Source organism: Mandrillus leucophaeus, unplaced genomic scaffold, assembly GCF_000951045.1.
Source record: "Mandrillus leucophaeus isolate KB7577 unplaced genomic scaffold, Mleu.le_1.0 Scaffold920, whole genome shotgun sequence".
Classification (NCBI taxonomy): Eukaryota; Metazoa; Chordata; class Mammalia; order Primates; family Cercopithecidae; genus Mandrillus; species Mandrillus leucophaeus.
In genome coordinates, this window is record NW_012110031.1 from 965,351 (window position 1) to 985,488 (window position 20,138).

The 20,138-nt window shown below is 44.2% G+C and overlaps 1 protein-coding gene across 5 annotated transcripts in view; it reads left to right on the forward strand.

The window, feature by feature from the left end:
- MRVI1 (murine retrovirus integration site 1 homolog) overlaps window positions 1-20,138 on the forward strand; it is a 116,277-nt gene that overhangs the window by 84,427 nt on the left and 11,712 nt on the right. For all 5 annotated transcript variants that reach the window (XM_011969915.1, XM_011969920.1, XM_011969916.1 and 2 more), the window contains 7 exons: window positions 1,570-1,600; window positions 3,785-3,925; window positions 5,083-5,214; window positions 7,329-7,470; window positions 14,178-14,227; window positions 14,778-14,885; window positions 16,770-16,834. In XM_011969915.1, coding sequence (XP_011825305.1) covers window positions 1,570-1,600; window positions 3,785-3,925; window positions 5,083-5,214; window positions 7,329-7,470; window positions 14,178-14,227; window positions 14,778-14,885; window positions 16,770-16,834 — 669 coding nt within the window. The remainder of the gene's footprint in view (window positions 1-1,569; window positions 1,601-3,784; window positions 3,926-5,082; window positions 5,215-7,328; window positions 7,471-14,177; window positions 14,228-14,777; window positions 14,886-16,769; window positions 16,835-20,138) is intronic.

Consider the following 20,138-nt stretch of genomic DNA (forward strand, 5'->3'; position numbering starts at 1 on the left):
ACTCTGTTTCTACAGAAATAAAAAATAAAAGAAAAAATTAGCCAGGTGTAGTGGCATGCACCCATAGTCCCAGCTACTCTGGTGGCTGAGACAGGAGGATTGCTTGAACCCAGGAGTTCAAGGCTGCAGTAAGCCACCTCTGCAGTGATCCTGCCACTGCACTCCAGCCTGGGCAGCAGAGAAAGACCCTGTCCCCAAAAATAAATAAATAAAATAAAAATAAGGTGGGTGTCTTCTATAGCAAAAAAGCAGAATGTTAGTCATTGAAATAGAAAAATGTTTGGTTTATAATTTATGAAAATACGTACATTTCACATAATATCCCAACAAACCCAGGAGTCAGAAACAAACTTGGCAAGTTTTGCCAAATCATTTAAATCACATATGTATGCTGTAGATGACAGTTAAGGCAAGGGCCTGATGGGTGTGACATGAACTGTAAGCATCAAACATCCCTGCAGCTGTTTGTCCCATGTTCTGGACTCTGCTGACTTCATGGCCGTGGGGTCTTGTCACCTCATCCTGACAGGAAGGCACTCATATCATTCCCTAGGGGTAAGAACCAGCCCCTTGCAGAGATGGCTGACCCTTACCTTTGCTCTTGGGGTCCCTTCACACCCGTTCAAGAGAGGAAGCTGTGTTTCCTGAGAAGCTTATCAATGGCATGCTCTGTTGCCAAGTCCTGTGACACTGGTAGGACCCCTCCCAAGCCTCCCCGCCCCAGCACAGGAAAGGGCCTGTGTATTATTTACATTGTCTGGGCTTCAGATGGGACCAGCTTTAGTTACTAGCAAGAGCAGCAGCAGCAGCAACACCGAGTGGACGTGCAGATACAGGGACTGCCTATGGCTGGAGAGCCCTGGCTGTGGGAATGGCACAGAGGAGGAGCTGCTCAAAAGGACACCTCTGTGTCGGCTGGGGCTTTCTTGCCACTCTGTGATTCTAGCCATCAGAAGTTCTTGCTGTGGAGAAGAACCCTGGTCACTCTCTCCTACCATTTATTCTCTGGCCTGCATGCACCTTTGTCACGGCCCTCAGAGACAGAGGAGGGTGACGCTTTGCAGACCTGGGTGGATATCCCCAGAACAACTACAATGGCAACTTAGATGTGTGTGAGTTATTAAGTCCTTATCACAGGCATTTTCTTATTTCTCACAGCAAGGCTGTGAGTTCACAGTTAACATGAACAGGTCACATTTCCTGAGAGCCCACTGAGTGTGGATACCATATATTTATGCATACAAACACATATACATATATACATGAGTACGTATAGTGCTTATAGCACCTCTGTAAGATAGGTGATATGATTCCCATTTTGCAGATGAGCAAGCCCGGGCTTAGAGAGATTAAATAACTTGTCCAAAGTCACAGAGATAGTTGTGGTGCTGTAAGAGTCAGTATCTCACAGGTGACAGAGCACAGGCAAGGGGACATTGCATCTTTTCCTTCTCACCAACACAGCTTACTCCACCCCGGGAAACACATGGTCTGCTGGTCATTCAGAGTCACCTTTGGGTCTATTGACTAGGTTGCATAAAGTTCAACTGTGTGTTTTCTTTTTCACAGTGCCCCTCCACTCACTGAAAAGGAAGTTGAGGTAAGTGGCTCAAGTGTGTTATGAAATTTAGTGCCTGTGCTTGACTAGGCTTATTTAAAACATTTCTTCCTCCAGACTCTAGCCCTGACATTTTTAGACAAAAATGAGAAAGAGTGACTGTGGGATAATATGAACATTCATGACCAGCCCTCTTGAACCATGAGATCCCCATTCCCACGTCCGTTCATGGAAGATTTTGACAAATTTGGGCAGAGGGGAGAAGGTAGCTGGAAATTTTACATTTCTGTAAGGATCGTTTATATTCTTTAAATGTGCGACTTAGATACACAAAACCAGCTGGGAGCCTGCAGAATTGTTTCAAATTTATTTCAAAATTACTGAAAAATGATCAGATTTCAAGTTCTAAGCTTTGGTTTAGTGGGAAAGGGGGCTGGCCACCTCAGGGTTTCAGCTACAAGAATGCCAGCTCAGCGGAGCCAGGAAGCTGTGCTGTCAGCAATCCGGCCTTCCCTGATTCCTCACTGGGGCCTCCTTGTCCCAGCAGGGTTGTGAGAGAGCTGAGGGGAATCTGCATTTCATTCTGTGGTGGACAAAGAGAACTTATCAGAGGTGAGACAGTGAGAACCGCTGATGTGGACCAGATGAGCAGAGGAAGACAGACAGTATGAAGTATCTACCGCAGATAGTATCAATAACTTGCACATAGGCATTGCACTTGCAGTCTATAACACACTCATAGCCATCCTTTCAGCTGATCCTCCCAGCAGCTCTGAAAAGAAGCAAGAATCAGCACAAAAGAGAAAATTAAGTGAGTAAATAACCGCACCAAGTTTCTAGATACTGTAGTTGGCAAAACCAAGACCTGGATCCGAGTGTTCTCACTGAATTCAGAACTTGTTTTGTCACACTGCTGTTAAGGGGTAATCAAAGTATAGAAAATTAAGCATTGAGCATTATTCATAGACTTGACCAAGTCAGGATAAGGCAGAAAATTTCCATCACTGGGCTATGAGTTCAAAGCCCACCCCCTGACATTTGTGAAGATGGGCCACAGGCGGTTTGTTTAATGTCCAAATGCTGACCGCAAATGTATATGGACACAGCTTTCAGCATGGTGGAAATAAAACAGGCTTCAAATCAGATAGTCAGAGGTTAAATCCTGGCTCCATTACTCCCTGTGTCACCTTGAACAAGTTAATGATGTTTCTGGTCTTGGTCTCTTTACCCTTGAACAGGTATAACAGTTCCCACCCCAGAGGGTTATTGTGAGATCACATGAATTTGTAGAGTGAATAGCAGTGCTGGCATATAGTAGATGCTCAACAAGGAGTAGTTTTCAATATTGCCATAAACATCATCATTGGGTCAATCCTGTGCCTTCAGTTCTGTATCTGGAGGTGATTGCCTTCCATGGGCCATGTTACATGAACTTCAGAAGCCCCTGTGGTTACTGACCCCGCAGGGTATAAATCTGCTACCACTCAGGGCAGATGATAGCTAAAAAATTGAAGACCATTGCTTCCTTCCTGAGTGACGTCCATCTGTCTATTTCTTCTCCCCAGTAGTTTCCTACTATTCTGGGAATTCCATGTATAACCAATACTACCTTTTCAAAGTCTGTTCATGCAGCCTGCAATTTTGGCATGAAATATTTATTTATTCCAGAAAGCTTAACCTAACAGAATCATACCTGGCCTTATTTAATATCCTGGCAGCTACTTAAAGCTTCTATCGATATATAATTTGGAATACGCGGGCTAGATGCTGGTTGAAGTTTGCTTTAAGTCACCAATGCTTAAATCTCACATGGAGTTTCTTTCAACACAGTATTTTCATGCAAAATCTCCAAAACCCCCCATGCAATAAATCCCAGCATAAATCCAAATGCTTACACAATTAGCTGTGTTGGCCTGAGTTTATCTAAATCCAGATACAGGATGTTATTTTCTTAAAATTCAGGGAAAAGTGAAGTGTTATTCTCTTATTTTTTGGTAGAATACATTTGGCCCTCTAATTCTGGGAAGGGCCTAGCATGGACCTTGGGTTACTGCTTTACCATCTTTTTTGTGGTTTCCTGTGAAGTGAGCATTTCACTTGCACATGGCTGCTTTGGCAGCTGGTTCCAGGGACTGCTGCAAAATGCTCATACAAGGAACACACCTGTAGCCTTGTCCTCTGCAATAACTCCTCCTAGCACCTCTCTCACACTCTTGTTCCCAACAGAACGTGTTTGTACAACTGTCCTTGGCCTTTAGAAATGACAGCTACACTCTGGAATCTAGAATTAACCAGGCTGAAAGGGAACGCAACCTGACAGAGGAGAACACTGAGAAGGAACTGGAAAACTTCAAAGCTTCCATTACGGTAATTGTGGAGCCTGATGTGAGGAATCCTTGGAGCAGGAACTGTCTCCAAGGGCCATACAGGGTGTCATCCTTCTCTCAGGTACCAAGTAGAGTCTCCTGAAGTGAAAAATTGAGCCAAGACTCTGACAGAGTGTTCCTCAGAGAGCTGGGGGGAACTGAGGCAGAGATCCCAAAGGCCTGGTTCCCTCAGGGCTGTGGGCAAGTCCTCCGAACCCTTGGGAGCTTCTCAGAAGGGGGCAGGGTGGCCTGGGTATGACTCCTCCTTTCAGACCAGCCAGGGATAATGTGTTCACATCGAGCTTCTCCAAGCACCAGAAGAAACTGTGGCCCAGGCCTGGCAGAGGCCACTTCTCTCAGCCTGGATGGGGCCCAGAGCTGGTTTCATGAGAGCTGAGTCTAGGCTTGGTATGTGTCTTAGTGAGTTTGAGTTGCTGTAACAAAGGGCCATGGACTGGGTGGCTTAAATGGCAAACCTTTATTTCTCATAGTTCTGGAGGCTGGAAGTCCAAGATCAGGGCACCAGCACGGTCGGGTTCTGGTGAGGGCCCTCTCTGGCTTGAAGGCTACCACCTTTCCATTATATCCTACGTGGTGGAAAGAGAACAGAACTCTCTGGGGTCCCTTTTATAAGAGCACTAATTACATTCACGGGGGCTCCACCCTCCTCACCTAATCACCTCGCCCAGGCCCCACTTCCCTATCACATTGAGGAGTTAGGATATGTCCCCCCAAAAGTCAGCAGATGATTTTGTGGGGGGCACATTTAGCCCAGCGGTCCCCAACCCCTGGGCTGGGCCGCAAACCAGTACCGAACCATAGCCTGTTAGGAACCAGGCTGCGTAGTAGGAGGTGAGCTGCCTGAGAGCATGACCTCCTGAGCTCCACCTCCTGTCAGATCAGCAGCAGCATTCCATTCCCACAGGGTCACGACCCCTGTTGTGAACCCAGCATGCGAAGGATCTAGGTTGTACCCTCCTCATAAGAATCTAATGATCTGAGGTGGAACAGTTTCATCCCCAAACCATCGCCCCCACCAGGTTTGTGGAAAAATTGTCTTCCATGAAACCGGTCCCTGAGGCCGAAAAGGTTGGGGACTGCTGATTTACTCCATAACATTATTTGAGGACCCCAGTTGATGCTCCTACTCCTCTTCAGTCCTCAGCTTCACTCTGGCACCACTGTGAGCACCGGGAGACCTACCAGAAGTTGCTGGAGGACATCACTGTCCTGCACCGCCTGGCTGCCCGCCTCTCCAGTCGAGCTGAGGTGGTGGGTGCCGTCCGCCAGGTGAGCCTCTCCAGCCCCCAGTCTTGCCGACTCTGCTCCACTTACATAAAGTAGAGCAATCACCCAAGCAGCGGCAACTACAGATACCACTTAGAGGTGGCTTCCTCTGGGCCAAGCATCCTATGTATACCATTGCAGTATTATTCAGAGTATTTTTGGCAGATCACTGAACCCTCAAGGTGCTTTGTGGAAAAAGGTTTCTGTGGATGCACAAGTTTGGGGACTACTGCATACTATCTTTCTTTCTTGGAAATTTCTAACACATTGGCCTAATCAAGGCTTTGATTGGAGGATAGTGGTGTCTAACACATTGGCCTAATCAAGGCTTTGATTGGAGGATAGTGGTGTCTAACACATTGGCCTAATCAAGGCTGTGGTGGAGAAGGCTGGTTCACTTTACCTACGTAGTTCCCAAACATATTTAACTGAAGAATTCCCCCCACAGCCCTCCATTTTATTTTTCTCAAAAAATACCTATTCAACTCCCATGGAGCTAGTATTTGGCAAAACATGCTTTAGGAAAACCTGCTTTGTCTCATTAAATCCACCCAGCAACCCTATAAATATCCTGTTTCCCAGATGAAGATGCAGAGTGTCAGAAAGTAAAAGCACTAGTGAGTGGCAGAGCGGGACACAGGCCCAGGTCTGTCTCTCTCTTGGCCACTTTGAAGTCCTGAACCACAGAGAGCCCCACCCTGGCCCCGCATGTTTTAGCAGGAGCACACTGCCCGAGTTCCAATCCGGGCTCCACCCTTCATTCGCTGTGTGACCTTGGGCCGCTTACCGAGGTCTCTCTGCTTCAGTCTTTTCAAGTATAAAATGAGGATGGTCACAGTATTTCCCATAGGGGGTTGCTGCCGTACTTGTAAAGCGTTTGGATGTTGTTATTATGTTGCTATGACATGAATCTATGTCCTGCTGCTCTGGTTACAAGAGAGGAGGTTCCTGGGATGGTGCAGCCCTGAGCAGTTCCTGTTAAAGGACCTGCCGCTGGGCCATCCCACCCTGTGTCCTTCGGGACAAGGACACCTGACTCAGCAGTGGTGCGCAGGAAGTCACTCCAGCTGGGAGCAGCAACACAGGAGGACTCTAGGGAAGTGGCTGGTCTCAGCCATGCATGGCTGTGGGACCTGTTCCTGCAAAGCCACTGGGTGTGTCCCTCTGTGGCCAGGCAGGGCCTGAGCTAGATCCTCTGAGGGATCTAACCAGGGTATGAGCAGAGAGAAATTGTTCTCATTGTGTGCAGGCTTCCCAAACGTGTGCCTAAGCCCAACTGCCACTCACGCCATCTGCTCCCTTCTCCAAATGGCTCCCTCGTCTTGGCTTCTATGCCTCAGTCTTTGCCTTCCTCTCTGGCTCCACTGGGCCAGGTCAGACTTCATTCGGTCTTTCCGTGCTGCTCTCACTGCCACCAGTCTCACTCCCTTGAGTCCCATCTCTGTCTGTGACCTGATTATGTTAAACTCTCTTACTTTAAGGGAGATATTCAATGGCTTCCCTTTTCCTTCAGAGTAAGTTCAAGTTCCTTTGTCTAGCATTCGAGGTCCTTCACAACCCAGACTTACAAATAGACCCAACTGCTTGCTGATTCCTACAGAGGCAGGAGACCTGTAGTGTCTGGGCTTTCTGGGCAGCCCTGGTTTATGTCGATTGTCCCAGCACAATTTGTCATAGTGCCTTTCTTCACTCTCCAGAGGACTCCTTTCCAGAGGATAAAACCTCATCTACATATAAGCCCTTTGCTTCCCTGCCTCTAGAATCCTCTTGGAGTTCCCTGGCCTGAATGCTCTGTCCCTCCTGCCCTTGTCTATGTGCCCAGATGCTGTTCACATCCTATATCCACTTCATTCCATCTCCATGAAGCCTCCCCTGACCTGTTCTCTGCAAGCAGAAACAACTCTCCTCTGCCTCCCACCTCCTGCAGTGTGGTGGCTGTGTTTTTCCCATTCTCCCTGAGTGCAGGTGCTGAGTCCACCTCTCAGCTCAGGCAGAGTCTCGTCCCTGTATCCTTTTGATTCTCCTAGCCCAGACCCTTGGGCTTGATCAGAGCAAATAAGTGCCAATGGAGCCTTTCCTCCAGTGGCCTCATGTACTCACACCCTCCATCCCTGCAGGAAAAGCGCATGTCGAAAGCAACAGAAGTGATGATGCAGTATGTGGAGAATCTAAAGAGGACGTATGAGAAGGACCATGCGGAGCTCATGGAGTTTAAAAAGCTTGCAAATCAGAATTCAAGCCGCAGCTGTGGCCCCTCTGGTAAGGACCTAGGCTCCTGCCCCATCTTGGCCCTACAAGGTAGACTTCCAAGAGCTCTTGGCTAAGATTAGAGCTGTCAGAGCAGCCCCATGACTTATTTCCAGTTGAGCAGCACCCCTGTCCAGTACTGTCCACAGGGGCCTCCCAGCAGCTGCTTCAGTGGGCCTGGCAGGGCAGTCTGGAACCAGGAAACATGAGCATTCCCAAAGTGACTTCTTAACTCCCAAAGCAATAAATCACAGTGGCTGACCATGGATACAAAGCCCATAGGCTACTAGAACTCTTGGACTTATAGGGTCTGAGAGTGACCCTAGACCCTGTAAGTCTGTGTGCTTTGGGACCCCCTTTTAGGCAGCACATGCTAAGGAATTTGGGCTTTTTTCTGGAAAGCATTAGGGATCCAGCCAATGATTTTAATCAAGAAAATGACTTGATCATGTATGTAGCTTAAGAAGATTCCCTTGAACTATGGTGTGGCAATTACATTATTGGGACAAACCAGGGACAGAAAACTCCATGAAGATGTTCTTGCAACAGTCCAGGTGAGGGGTGAAACCTGGGCAGCTAGGGTGGAGTGAGAGTCTGGCTGAAGATGTTACGGAGAAAAACAGTAGACTCATGGATAAGACAAATGATTCAAAGAAATATTCTTGTTTAGAAGTTCTATATGAATTGCCATAGGAGCACAGAGGAGGGCCCACCTGATTCTGCTTGAAGGGAGGCAAGGAAGGCTTCAAAGAGGGATGGTATCTTGGTGTTTTAAAGTAAAAATAGGAGTTCTCCAGTCAATAGAGGAAGATACATCCCAGGTGGAGAAACCAGCATGGACAAAGGTGTGGAGATTGGGAGTGAAAAGAAGATGAAACAAACAGTTTTCCATAGTGGCAGTGTCGGGGTGTGGTAGTGACAGGTTGGAAGTGAGACTTGGTAGACCAGGGCCACATGCCAGGCCATGCTAGCAATTTAAACCTCTAGGCAATGGGGAGTTAATGGTAAGTTTATACCTCATGATGTAATCAGGCTTTATTTTTAGATTATTCTGACTTCAGTGGACAATATATTGGAGGTGTGCAAAAGCTGAGGTAAAGAGAGACACAGTCGGAGACTCTTTCTCAGTCCAGCAGGAAGAGGTTGGTGCCTTGGACCAGATCTCTCTGTGGGCACTGTCAGGGTTTGGACTCTGGCTGATGAGGGTGGCCAGCAGGAGAAAACAGACCTTTTAGCAACAGGAATCCCTGTGGAATGCAAACATCCGTGTTACCAAGAGCTGCAGAAGGGAAAGTACAGAAAGTATAACAGATGGAGAAACCTTTATAAACAGGAGGTTTCACAAGTTTCCTGGAGAATATCAGTGACACGTCCCAGAGTCCAAAGGCAGCATGCACACATGCTCCAGACTGTCTGCTTTGGATCTGTCAGCAAGGCTCCTGACCCATATGCACCTGGGCTTCTAACAAACCATTTTCCGTCCACGTTGCAAGCTGGGGAAGCTGCCGCCAAAGGAATCCTAATGCCATGGGCTCCTACATTTATTGCTGCACAAGGCCTCCTGCAAACTACCTTATCTAAGATTTATAGGATGAGCAGTTACCCATGAGTCTCATTCACTCATTCTACAGACATTTACTAAGTACCTTTGGCTTGCCCTATATAACACTGGAATATAGAGGTAAAGGGCACACAGTCACAGACCCAAAGGAGCTCCCAACCTTTGGGAAGTCAAGGCAGTGTAGCCAGTGCTATGACAGAAGAAAGCAGACTTCCAAGCAGAACACACGACAGAGTCCCATATTCAGTCTAGGAGGATGATAAAACGCTTACCATAGCAAAGGTCAACGATAGCTGTACATGTTTTTCCAATATTTGTTTCCACTCCAGTTGCTCTTCCAAGCTATACCTCAGCTTGGGCTAGGCAGAGGGGCCGTAACCACTCAGCAGGTGTTTCCATAAGACACTCTATGACTGTTCCCTAATAGTGTTTGTGTCTTAAGCCTTTTATACAACCTCTGCAATCTTTGTCTATGCCTGGGGTTTTGAAGACTGCAGTAAATAAAATATCCCTGATTTCAAGGAAGGTGATATACATTTAAAAAAAATAATATGTTTCTTTCTGAATATGAAATTTACCAATTGTCTGCATTTTGGATTATTTCCTTAATGTAGATTTCTAGAAGTATAAATACTAGCTCAGGGGAAAGAAATTTTTTAAGGCTCTTAAAGCAAATTATTTTCAAATAACCCATTTATGTTTTCACTGAATGGGTTACAATACTCAATTCACTGTGCCATTGACACCATTCTTGTTCTTTCTTTTTGTAAGTATCCATGACTTCGATAGGCCAAAATTGTGTCTTATCTTACTGGTTTAATTGTATTTCTCGGCCTTTCCAAATGTTTATGGAACATTTGTATTTCTACTTTTAAAAATTCTGTATTTATGATCTTTGTCCACTTGTAAGCTTGGTAGTTTACTAATGTATATGAACTCTTCACATGTAAAGAATATTTTCTAGTTCTGCTGTTTTGGCTGACTGGAAAACTTGAGAATTTTTTGACCACAAGCACTTAGAAATTTCTGCTGGACAAAATAAAGCAAACCTATGTCTAAATAGCTGAATCCACAGGAAAAGAAATTGAAATATCCAGATACGAGAAAAGAAAAGAGAACTGAAACCAAGCTGACCCTGCAGCTTCCTTGGGGACAAGTGGCAGCCTCAGTTATCTGGGAGCTGAGCTTTTACACTTGCCTGTGATCTGAGACAAGGCCTGGAACACCTATGGTAGAGAGTTGACACAGATTCCCACAGAAAGTTAAGGCTGTCCAAGGACTAGATCCTCAGATGGAATTTGGATAAGGAAAAATAATAATCACCAACCAGCAGAGAAACAAGGAAATTTGTTTCACCCTGGGCTCTAGTAGGAAAAAACACTTTCTCCTTCCTCATAGGAAAAGTACATACTCACAAAGTGACAGCAGTGATGATGCAATATGCAGAGGATTTGAAAAGAACAGCAAGATGGTGCCTCTAAGACATGTTAGAAATAAGTAGAAAAGCACTCTGGAGAGACAGACGCTGCACCCAGACACACAGGATTCCTCTAATAAAGCCTCACTGAAGATGACTTCACAACCTAAAATTATAAAATACGCAAGAAAACAATTCATCATGAACAAAAATCATCAGGTACCCCAAAGAATAGGATCATATCCTAAGAACCTCGGAAAATAAAATGATCTGATAATTTTTTTAAAGATAGGCTTAAAATTATTAGGGGTAGCTGGGTACAGTGGCTTACGTCTATAATCCCAACACTTTGGGAGACCAAGGTGAAAGGATTGCTTGAGGCCAGGAGGTTGAGACCAGCCTGGGCAACAAAGTGAGACCCTGTCTCTCCAAAAAATAAAAATAAAAAATAATTAGTTGGATGTGGTGGTGGGCACCTATAGTTCTAGCTTCTCAGGAGGCTAAGGTGGGAGGATCGCTTGAGCCCAGGAAGTCAAGGCTGCAGTAAGCTGTGATCGTGCCACTGCACTTCATCCTGGATGACAGTGTGAGACCCTGTCTCTAACTTAAAAATCATTGGAGACATGAAAGAATGGATCAAAAACAGAGTAAAAGAAAACAGTTATCAAAGAAGAATAAAATAGAACTTCTCAAAGTAAGGAATAAAGTCATGGAAATTAAAAACTCAAGAGCTTAGGTGTGTTAGTTACTATATTTGAGGCTATTCTTCGTTATTCCAGATCTCCTTCTGGGCACATTTTCCCATCCCCTTAAAGTCACAAGGCAAGGCCATGGGACTTGCTTTGGTGAATGAAATGTGAGTAGAAGGACGTGTCACATCTGAACCTAGGCCTTCAAGAACTAGTATGCAATCTGCCATGTTTCTTCCTCCTAACCTGATAACCATCATTGCTCCAGAATACTAGAAGGCCAATATTAGGCTGAGTCCAGAATGAGGAAACACTGAACCAAGCCTGCTACAGACTCAGAAGTAAATGGGCGTGTAGCATAAGCAAATCACATCTTCCTTGTTATCAGCCACTAATACTTTGGAGTTGCTTATTATTACTATGCTGTTAAACTAGTATAACCTAGCTTAGCCTGATTGATTATAACATTTAAATCAAATTGGGCACAGCTGAAGAAAAATTAGTTAACTTGAAGATAGGTTTGAGGAAGTTACCCGATGTACAGTTCAGAGAAATAAATTGATTAAAATTATGAAAGAAGCATTGAGATATGGGATATAGAATGTAGAATGAGAAAGTCCCAAATACATTTATTAGGCCATCCTTAAAGGGGAAAGACAATGAGAGAAAATATTCCAAGAAAGAATGGCTGAGGATTTTCCAGAACTAAGGAAAGTCATCAATCATTGGATTCAGAAAATACAGTGAATTCCAAGCAGGAAAAATAAAAACACACCAAAGAGAAACTATAGAACAGTGAAGACAAAGGGAAGATCTTAAAAGTCATCAAAGAGAGAAGATTATTTACAAAGGAATGACAATTCTCAATGGCAATAGTAGAAGAAGGCAATGGAATCATCTCTTAAAAGAACTACGAGAAAATAACGGTCAACCTAGAGATAACCCAAATGGCTAAGATACCATGCAGGATTGAGGGCTTGGTAAAGACCATTTGGAGACAATTGAGAAAGTTTACCTCTCACAGACCCTCGCTGAAACAACAACTAGAGGATGTAGCTAAGGAAGATTGAAATTGAACTCAAACACATGCTCACAAATGTTCATTGCAGCACTTTTCACAATAGAAAAGACATGGAATCAACCTAAATGCCCATCAGTGACAGACTGGATAAAGAAAATATGGTACATATACACCATGGAATACTATGCAGCCATAAAAAAGAATGAGATCACCTCTTTTGCAGGAACATGGGTGGAGCTGGAGGCCCTTATCTTTTGCAAACTAACACAGGAACAGAAAACCAAATACTGCATGTTCTCACTAAGAAGTGGGAGCTAAATATTGAGTCCATATGGCCACAAACAGGGGAACAACAGGTACCAGGGCCTACTTGAGGGTAGAAAGTAGGAGAAGGGAGAGGAACAGAAAAAATAAATACTGTCTACTAGGCTTAGTACCTGGGTGATGAAATAATCTGTATAACAAATCCTCACGACAAGTTTATGTAATGCACCTGCACATGTACCCTGAACCTAAAATAAAAGTTAAAAAAAAAATTGAGCTCAAAAGAAACAAGTAGGATACAAGAAGGAATAGTCAACAAAGACATTTGTAAACATGTAGGTAAATCTAAATAAGCACTCTCTGTAGAAACCAACAAACATAATGAATAATTTAGGAATACAAAAGCAAGGTGAAATAAAAATACTGGAAAGCAATATAATTAAGAGGGAGGGTTATTATTTCAAGATTTATTCAAAAAAAGAATAGAGATCTTGTTTAATTTTAAATTTAAAGTCAATATGTTCAAAAGTTAAGAGGACATGCTGAAGGTTAAAAATAGAATGTATAAGTTCCAAACAAATGTGTAGGGTGGGAGGAGGGGTGGAAAAAGTCAATGAATAAAACAAATAGAAAACATAAAATTACGTGGTAGAAATAAATACAAATATATTAATCACAAGAACTATAACTAGTATAAATCTATTGGTTAATAGAGAATCTTAGATTAGATTATGAAAAAAACAGGCCAGGCGTGGTGGCTCATGCCTGTAATTCCAGCACTTTGGGCAGCCAAGGCAGACAGATACTTTAAGCTCAGGAGTTGGAGACCAGCCTGGCCAACATGGTGAAACGCTGTTTCTACTAAAAATACAAAAATTAGCCAGACATAGTGGCACACATCTGTAATCCCAGCTACTCGGGAGGCTGAGGCACGAGAATCATATGAACCCAGGAGCCAAAGGTTGAGTGAGCCAAGATCGTGCCACTGCACTCCAGCCTTCATGACAGAGTGAGACAGTCTCAAAAAAAATTTTTTTTGAAAAAAAAAAAAAACAGCTATGTGCTTTTCAAGAGACACACCAAAAATGCATGGATATGAAAGAGAGACAGATGCAGGCTAAATAATATTGGTCAAACTGAATCAAATTGAATTGAGCTAGCAAATACCTTTCTCTGAAAGTACTCAGGTGTTTCCTGGTGGTAGTATTATCCAGGTGCGAAGTTTAAACATATTACATGAGTTATATCACTTAATGTATGCAGTAAGGAGAAGAAAATCCTGGGGTGGTAGCTTCCTTTGTTCTGAGTCATTTGGTAGGTAACATATTGAAACTACTTTTGTCAGCAAGTTTTCATTATTTACTGGCACCACACCTTCCTTGCTCATAGTTTCTCTGACTGTACATCCTTGAAGGAGCATGAAATAACCCAATAAGTCTTGGTATTGCTGAGTAGTTGTCATACACTATCTAGGGTGTTATGCAGAGTGTGTTTAGTGGGGTCAGATAAAGATCAGAGGTCCAAGACTGGGGCTTCCTATAGTGAGAAGCGGAGTTAGGATAAAGGTTTTGTCCAAAAAAAACCTCCACTCTGCAGCCCCATCTCAAAGGATGAAGTGCCAAACTCAGCGTCCCCAACACCCAGATCCGTGGGCTAGCCCTTGAGGGCCAGTTCTGGCTCATGGATACCATAGCCTAGTTTCTGTTTCCTGCTGGTGCCTAGTCTGAAACTTACTTGTGTTCTCTTCTCTGCTCCCTCCTGCTGCAGAAGATGGGGTCCCTCGCACGGCACGGTCCATGTCCCTCACGCTGGGAAAGGTATGCATGTTCAAGGAATACCAGGGCTCCTGGAAAGAGTATGACAGAAGTTTCCATGGTCACCCAAACAATCATTCATTCTGGGATCCATGGATGCCAGAGAATCTCTGAACAGAGTTTCTATTCGGCTTCCCACGGTCTCAAGTTTAGCCTCTGACATCTTACCTTTCTTGCTCGTGGTTTCCTTAACTATGTATACATCCCTTAAATCAACATGAAATGATCATAAGCCTTCATATTGCTACAGGCAGCTTTAATACAGTCTCCAGGGTGTTACCCAGAGACTGTGGGGTCATTTCCATTCTGTATTTCCAAGATCTCATAAGCTAAAATAGAACAGATTGAGGGTTCACTCACCACCAATTTGGGAAATTTGGGTCAACTTTGGCCACTCTCTCCGCACCAATTCCATCATTGCTACTGCAAAACCAAAATATCCAGTGAATGCCATTTCAGCATTAGAAATAAGTAGGTTTTTTCCCCAAGCCCTTCTGAACTATGGCCATTGCTACCTCCAAGACAATGAGCCTGGTCACTTCTCTCCCCACAGAATATGCCTCGCCGGAGGGTCAGTGTTGCCGTTGTTCCTAAGTTTAATGCCCTGAATCTGCCTGGCCAAACTCCCAGTTCATCACCCATCCCCTCCTTACCAGCCTTGGTAAGTATGATGATGCCTGCCTCCCAGCACGGAATAGTAAAATAACCTTTCCTTCATACTCAGTCCTAGGGGGGTGACCAAATGGGGGCAGGGTCAACAAGGAGAGGAAATTTCCAGAATAGAATCTGAGTGATAGGCTCAAAAACGCAATACAGACCAGGCTGCATGTATTCTACTACTCTGGGAAGTCCTACTGCCCTTGAGCATGGTGTTGGCAGCTCAGCATTCTTTGCAAACGATAACTCTTTTTGTGCTTACACCACAATCCGCCAAGGTGGTTATAATTTTTTTCTACTCTGCAGTAGGCTTAAGTAGCTGAAGTTTGTAATGTGTGATAGGTGGTAGAACAGCTTTGAACCCTAGGTTCTCTGTTTCAGGAGCCTGAGTTCTTCAACCAACCCATTGTTCTCCTGCCTCAGTTCATTGTAGCATTGTTCATAACAATGAAAAGCGGGAAACAACTCCGTGTTCACTAATAAGAGACTGGTTAAGCAAATGGATATCCCTATAAGGGGTTTCTGTAGAATGGTCCGTAACTTATTATGAATCAAAAGCAAGTAAAATAGGATATACAAAACCTAGTGTATAAACAGTATAATTCTGTTTTGTACTTTTTAAAAGAGTGTGTTTCTGTGCGTAGACAGAAATTTCTGGTAGAAGATACGTGAAACAGCTAACAATGGTTATCTCTAGGCAATGGTAAAATAGTTCATTTCTATTTTCTTCCTGATGCCTTTTTATATTTCTATAATACGTATTAGTAATAATCAGGAAAAATACATTTCCATTTCTTTTAGGCAAAGACAGTTTGGATATAACAAAATATTTTCTGTATCCCAGGCCTTTGTGCATCTGGTTAATTCTCTCTAATTCTTTCTTCAGTGGTTTCTCTATCCCCTGCCTATGACTAGCACTACCCTATAAGGAAACAATCTGATTGTGTAAGCAATTGGAAATTCAAGCCCTATGTAATACCAATGGGTGGTACTCACTGTTTCCTGCCTCAAGCATTTCAATCATGTATGAAATCAACCTGAACTCCCAAATTACCCACTAAAATAGAACAACCTGAAAAAAATGTTTAAGGATATTGGAGAGGACTGGTTCGTGTGTTTTAACAGTTCTATTTCCCATACTTTGCCTAAAAGCATACATTTATTTGCCAAATATATGTTCCTTTAGACTAGGGGCTGGCAATCAGGGCCATAGATTAAAAACCACACAGGGTACTTTTAAAACATTCTTCCCCCAGGCCCCACACCAAGATTCTGGAGTGGATCAATACTTTTTTAAAACTTCCCCCAGGTGATTCTAATGTGCAGCCAACATTGAGAACCATTACTTAAACCAAATCCATTGCAACAACACAACGTGGAAATCCTGGGGAACATATTGTAATGAAATTTCTGATTGTTTGAGCTTTCACTAGTACTGGCATCTCTTGAGAATTGTACCTGGAGCTGTGTCTCTCGGGACAGTGATGGGCTTGTGTGAATCTATCACAGGGAGCCTGGGACCTGCACTTGTAGGAGGCCCGCTGGTGTTCAGTCACAGTCAGTAAACAGGACAGAGAAAAACTGATGGCTTCTCTCCAGAATGGAGCCTCAAGATGTAAACTCTCCTCTTTGCTTAAGGAAACTTAGCAGAGGCGAAGGAAAAGGAGCAAGCTGCATGTGCCGTAGAGGAAAGGAATGCTGAGGAAAGGAGGACAGGGAAGGCCCAAGGGAAAGGGCCAAGGTCTGGGCTCAGATGAAGATTGGAAAGTAGGGGCATGGAGGAAAGAGGAGAAGCAGCAGCCCCCCTCCCATCATCAGAAACCCAGCAGCTCTGGCTTCTTCCTTACATAGCACATCCTCAGTTCTCTGTCTTCTGTTTTTCATTCAGTCGGAATCACCCAATGGGAAAGGCAGCCTACCTGTCACTTCAGCACTGCCTGCACTTTTGGAAAAGTAAGTTTGTTGATTTTCCTCTTTGCTTCAGGGATCTCTCAGGAAAATTTCCCCATTTTACTTTCCTTCCTCCCATTTTCATCTCCAAAATGCAGGGGAAAGCAAATTAAGTTTTAAGGGAAATGAATGAGAGTCTGAGACCCACAAAGATTTCAGAATCCGCTTGCAAGATTCTTGAACCGGGAAGATGCCCTGACTGAGGCCAAGTGTACCCAATCTGAGAGAGCCCAGAGAAGACTGGAGCCTTCTCTGCCAGTTGGGATTCTTTGGGCTACAGACAAAAGAAAGCCCCAACTCAATGGGACTTAGTAAGTCCAGAGGTAGAGCTGCTTCTGGTACGGCACAGCAGGGCTCTAGCTCAGCATGCCTACAACTTCCTTGCCTCTGGCCACGCTGTATGTTAACTTCATCATCAGGATTGTGGCAAACGGCTGGTAGTTCCTGGCATCCCCTCCAGACAAGACAATACCTAGAGGAAGAAAGGGCCTGTTTCTTGCCGTGTTCCTTTCTTAGGAATAAACCCAGAAACCTTTCGCCAGTCTTCCCTATTATCTCATTGACAAATCTGGAAGGAGGTCCCTTTCTAAAAGAATCACTTTGGGAATGGGGTTGTCATCTTGGGATTTACACTATTCCCTGGGGTTGGTGAGAGGGTCAGCTTCCCAAAAAGCAAAATGACTCCATGAAGAAGAGTAAATTCCTGAACAGAATCATGTTGCTGTTGGGAACGAGGAAGGAAAATGCATATTGGATTGGCAGCCAGCAGTGTCTGTGATTTTCTAGGCATCTGTGCAATGTGCAGATCTTTTCATCCTCAGCCAGAGGAAGGCAGGCTGTTTCTATGCACTCGGAGGACTTCATAGCTTACTTTTCAAATTCTTTCATTTGCTTGCTGAAAAACATCTGGATCACACCTGCTGCCTCTCGGAATTTTCCCCTTGTGTCTTTTCTCACTTGGTAGAACATATACCTTATTCTTCCTTCTTTCTTGCCTCAAGACAGCTTTAGTCCTTCGTTTTTCTTTGCTGTCAGAAAAGTTTTGCTATCTGGCAGGGAAAGTGTATGTTGGGACCCTTTTCAATACAGACAGGCTCCCACCTCCAGACCCAGCCTCTTTCCTACATCTCTCATTATGTGCAGCCACCAGCTTATCACCCAGTGATTTGTCCCCTGTTAGTCTTGAAGTTTGCCCAGCATTTCTTCTCTTTACCACCTCACCCCCATAAGCTCACAGGTCCTTCGTGTTATAGAGGGTCTCTTGGGGTCTCTCTCTCTGTCTTTTCTTGATCACTACAGGGAAATTGTCAAGAGGTGACACAACCACCACCATGTGGACCACGTGGAAGTGACCAAGTTTACAGAAACTTACCAAGTCCCTAGAGTCATAGGGCCTCATCCTCACCCTAGAGTCATAGAATCTCTCCAGAAATGGTCACCTGATGCTGTGACTGAGAAACCCACTAAAATTCTCCTTGCCAACCTTCCCTTTGGGTGCATGAATCCCTACTTCAGAGAACCCTCAACTCTAGCCCCATTCCCAACTCTAGGCCTGCAGAGCCACTCAAGGCAGAAGATCTCTTCAACAGACCCTAATCATGACAGAGCAGGGCCTGAACTCTGTAGAACTTATGCCAAGCCATTTGAGCACTTCTGTCCAAGGCAGTGGGGATCATGAAAACATGAATTATCCTTGGTAAGGGAAACTGAGGTACAAAATTGGAGACAATAAGCAGCAGCCCCAAATTAGGAGTGTCAATGGGTAATGGTCAATAGTGCCATCACCTTTCCAGGGGTTTATAGAACCTGAAGAGATAGGGACAGAGTGGGGATTAAGGCAAGTCAAGCACACTGGGGTTGACTCTCCAGTTGGGAATATACCCATGTAAGAATGGTTGCAAAGAGGGGAGGGCATCTTCAGATTAAGAGGGGTTCAGGATGACCAACAGCTTCCCCTTCTGGATTTCTCAAAGATGTTAAGTGATTTCCATTTAAAACTGGAAACATGGCCAGGCATGGTGGCTCACACCTGTAATCCCAGCACTTTGAGAGGCCAAGGCAGGTGGATCACAAGGTCAGGAGTTCAAGACCAGCCTGGCCAAGATGGTGAAACCCTGTCTCTACTAAAAATACAAATAAATAAATACATAAATAAATAAAAACTGGAAACATTTACTTGATTCCCAATGCACTAACAATCAGACAATATATGAGTAAAAGTGAATTCTTATCTTCTGTCCTATACACAAATACTTAGTCAATTCTAGCTGCCCTAGCCATATTGTGAAAGAGAAATAATGTGTTATAGTTTAATATACATTGCTTCAGAGATTGTTGTATTCAGCTTTGTATTAAAATGATTTCACCTTTCCTAAGCATACAGTGACGAAGCAGGAAGGGTGCTGGCTAAGCAAAGGATAAGAAGGTCAAATACCCTGTGGCTAATTGACAGGAAAATACTTGAGAGCTGATTACACTGCTCCGTGAGATTTCAGAGAATGCTGAGCCTTGTTCTTGGAGGTCATTTAGTAATGAACTGCTCTTCACTCAACAAGGGCCTAGAAACCTGTAGACTTAAACATATGGGTGGAGAGTGATATTTAAAATTAGTCTTGAAGAGAAAACAAAGCCCAAGAGCAGTTCTGCAAGTAGAAATAGCTATGTAATTGTAGTCTTTTGTTCTTTCATTCCTTTAACAATTAATCACCAAGGGCCAGGCACATAGTATGTACTCAGGGAGCTCACAGTCTAGCGGGAAAGACAGATGGGAAGCAGCCTATTCTAATACAACACGATGGGTGGGATCGTAAGGAAGTATGGGTTGCTAAGGGAATGACGCAGCAGAAAATGAGCACCTAACCCGATTTTGGTGTAAGGTTGGGGGAAGTGGGGAAGTACGGGGAAGAGGGAGTTTAGGAAATGATTCCCCTTGGCTGGGCAGTGGCTCACGCCTGTAATCCCAGCACTTTGGGAGGCCAACGCAAGTGAATCACTTGAGCTCAAGAGTTTGAGACTAACCTGGGCAATATAAAGAAACCCCATCTCTACAAAAAATATAGAAATTAACCAGGCATGGTGGCATGCACCTGTAGTCCCAGCTACTCAGGAGGCTGATGTGGGAGGATGGCTTGACCCCAGGAGGCAGAAGTTTCAGCGAACTGAGATTGCACCACTGCACTGCAGCCTGGAGCCTGAGTGACAGAACAAGACCCTGTCTCAAAAAAAAAAAACAAAAAAACCCACAAAGTTTTCCTCTAGGAACTTACTTTTAAAGTAAAATCTAAAGGGTACATAATTAACTAGGTGA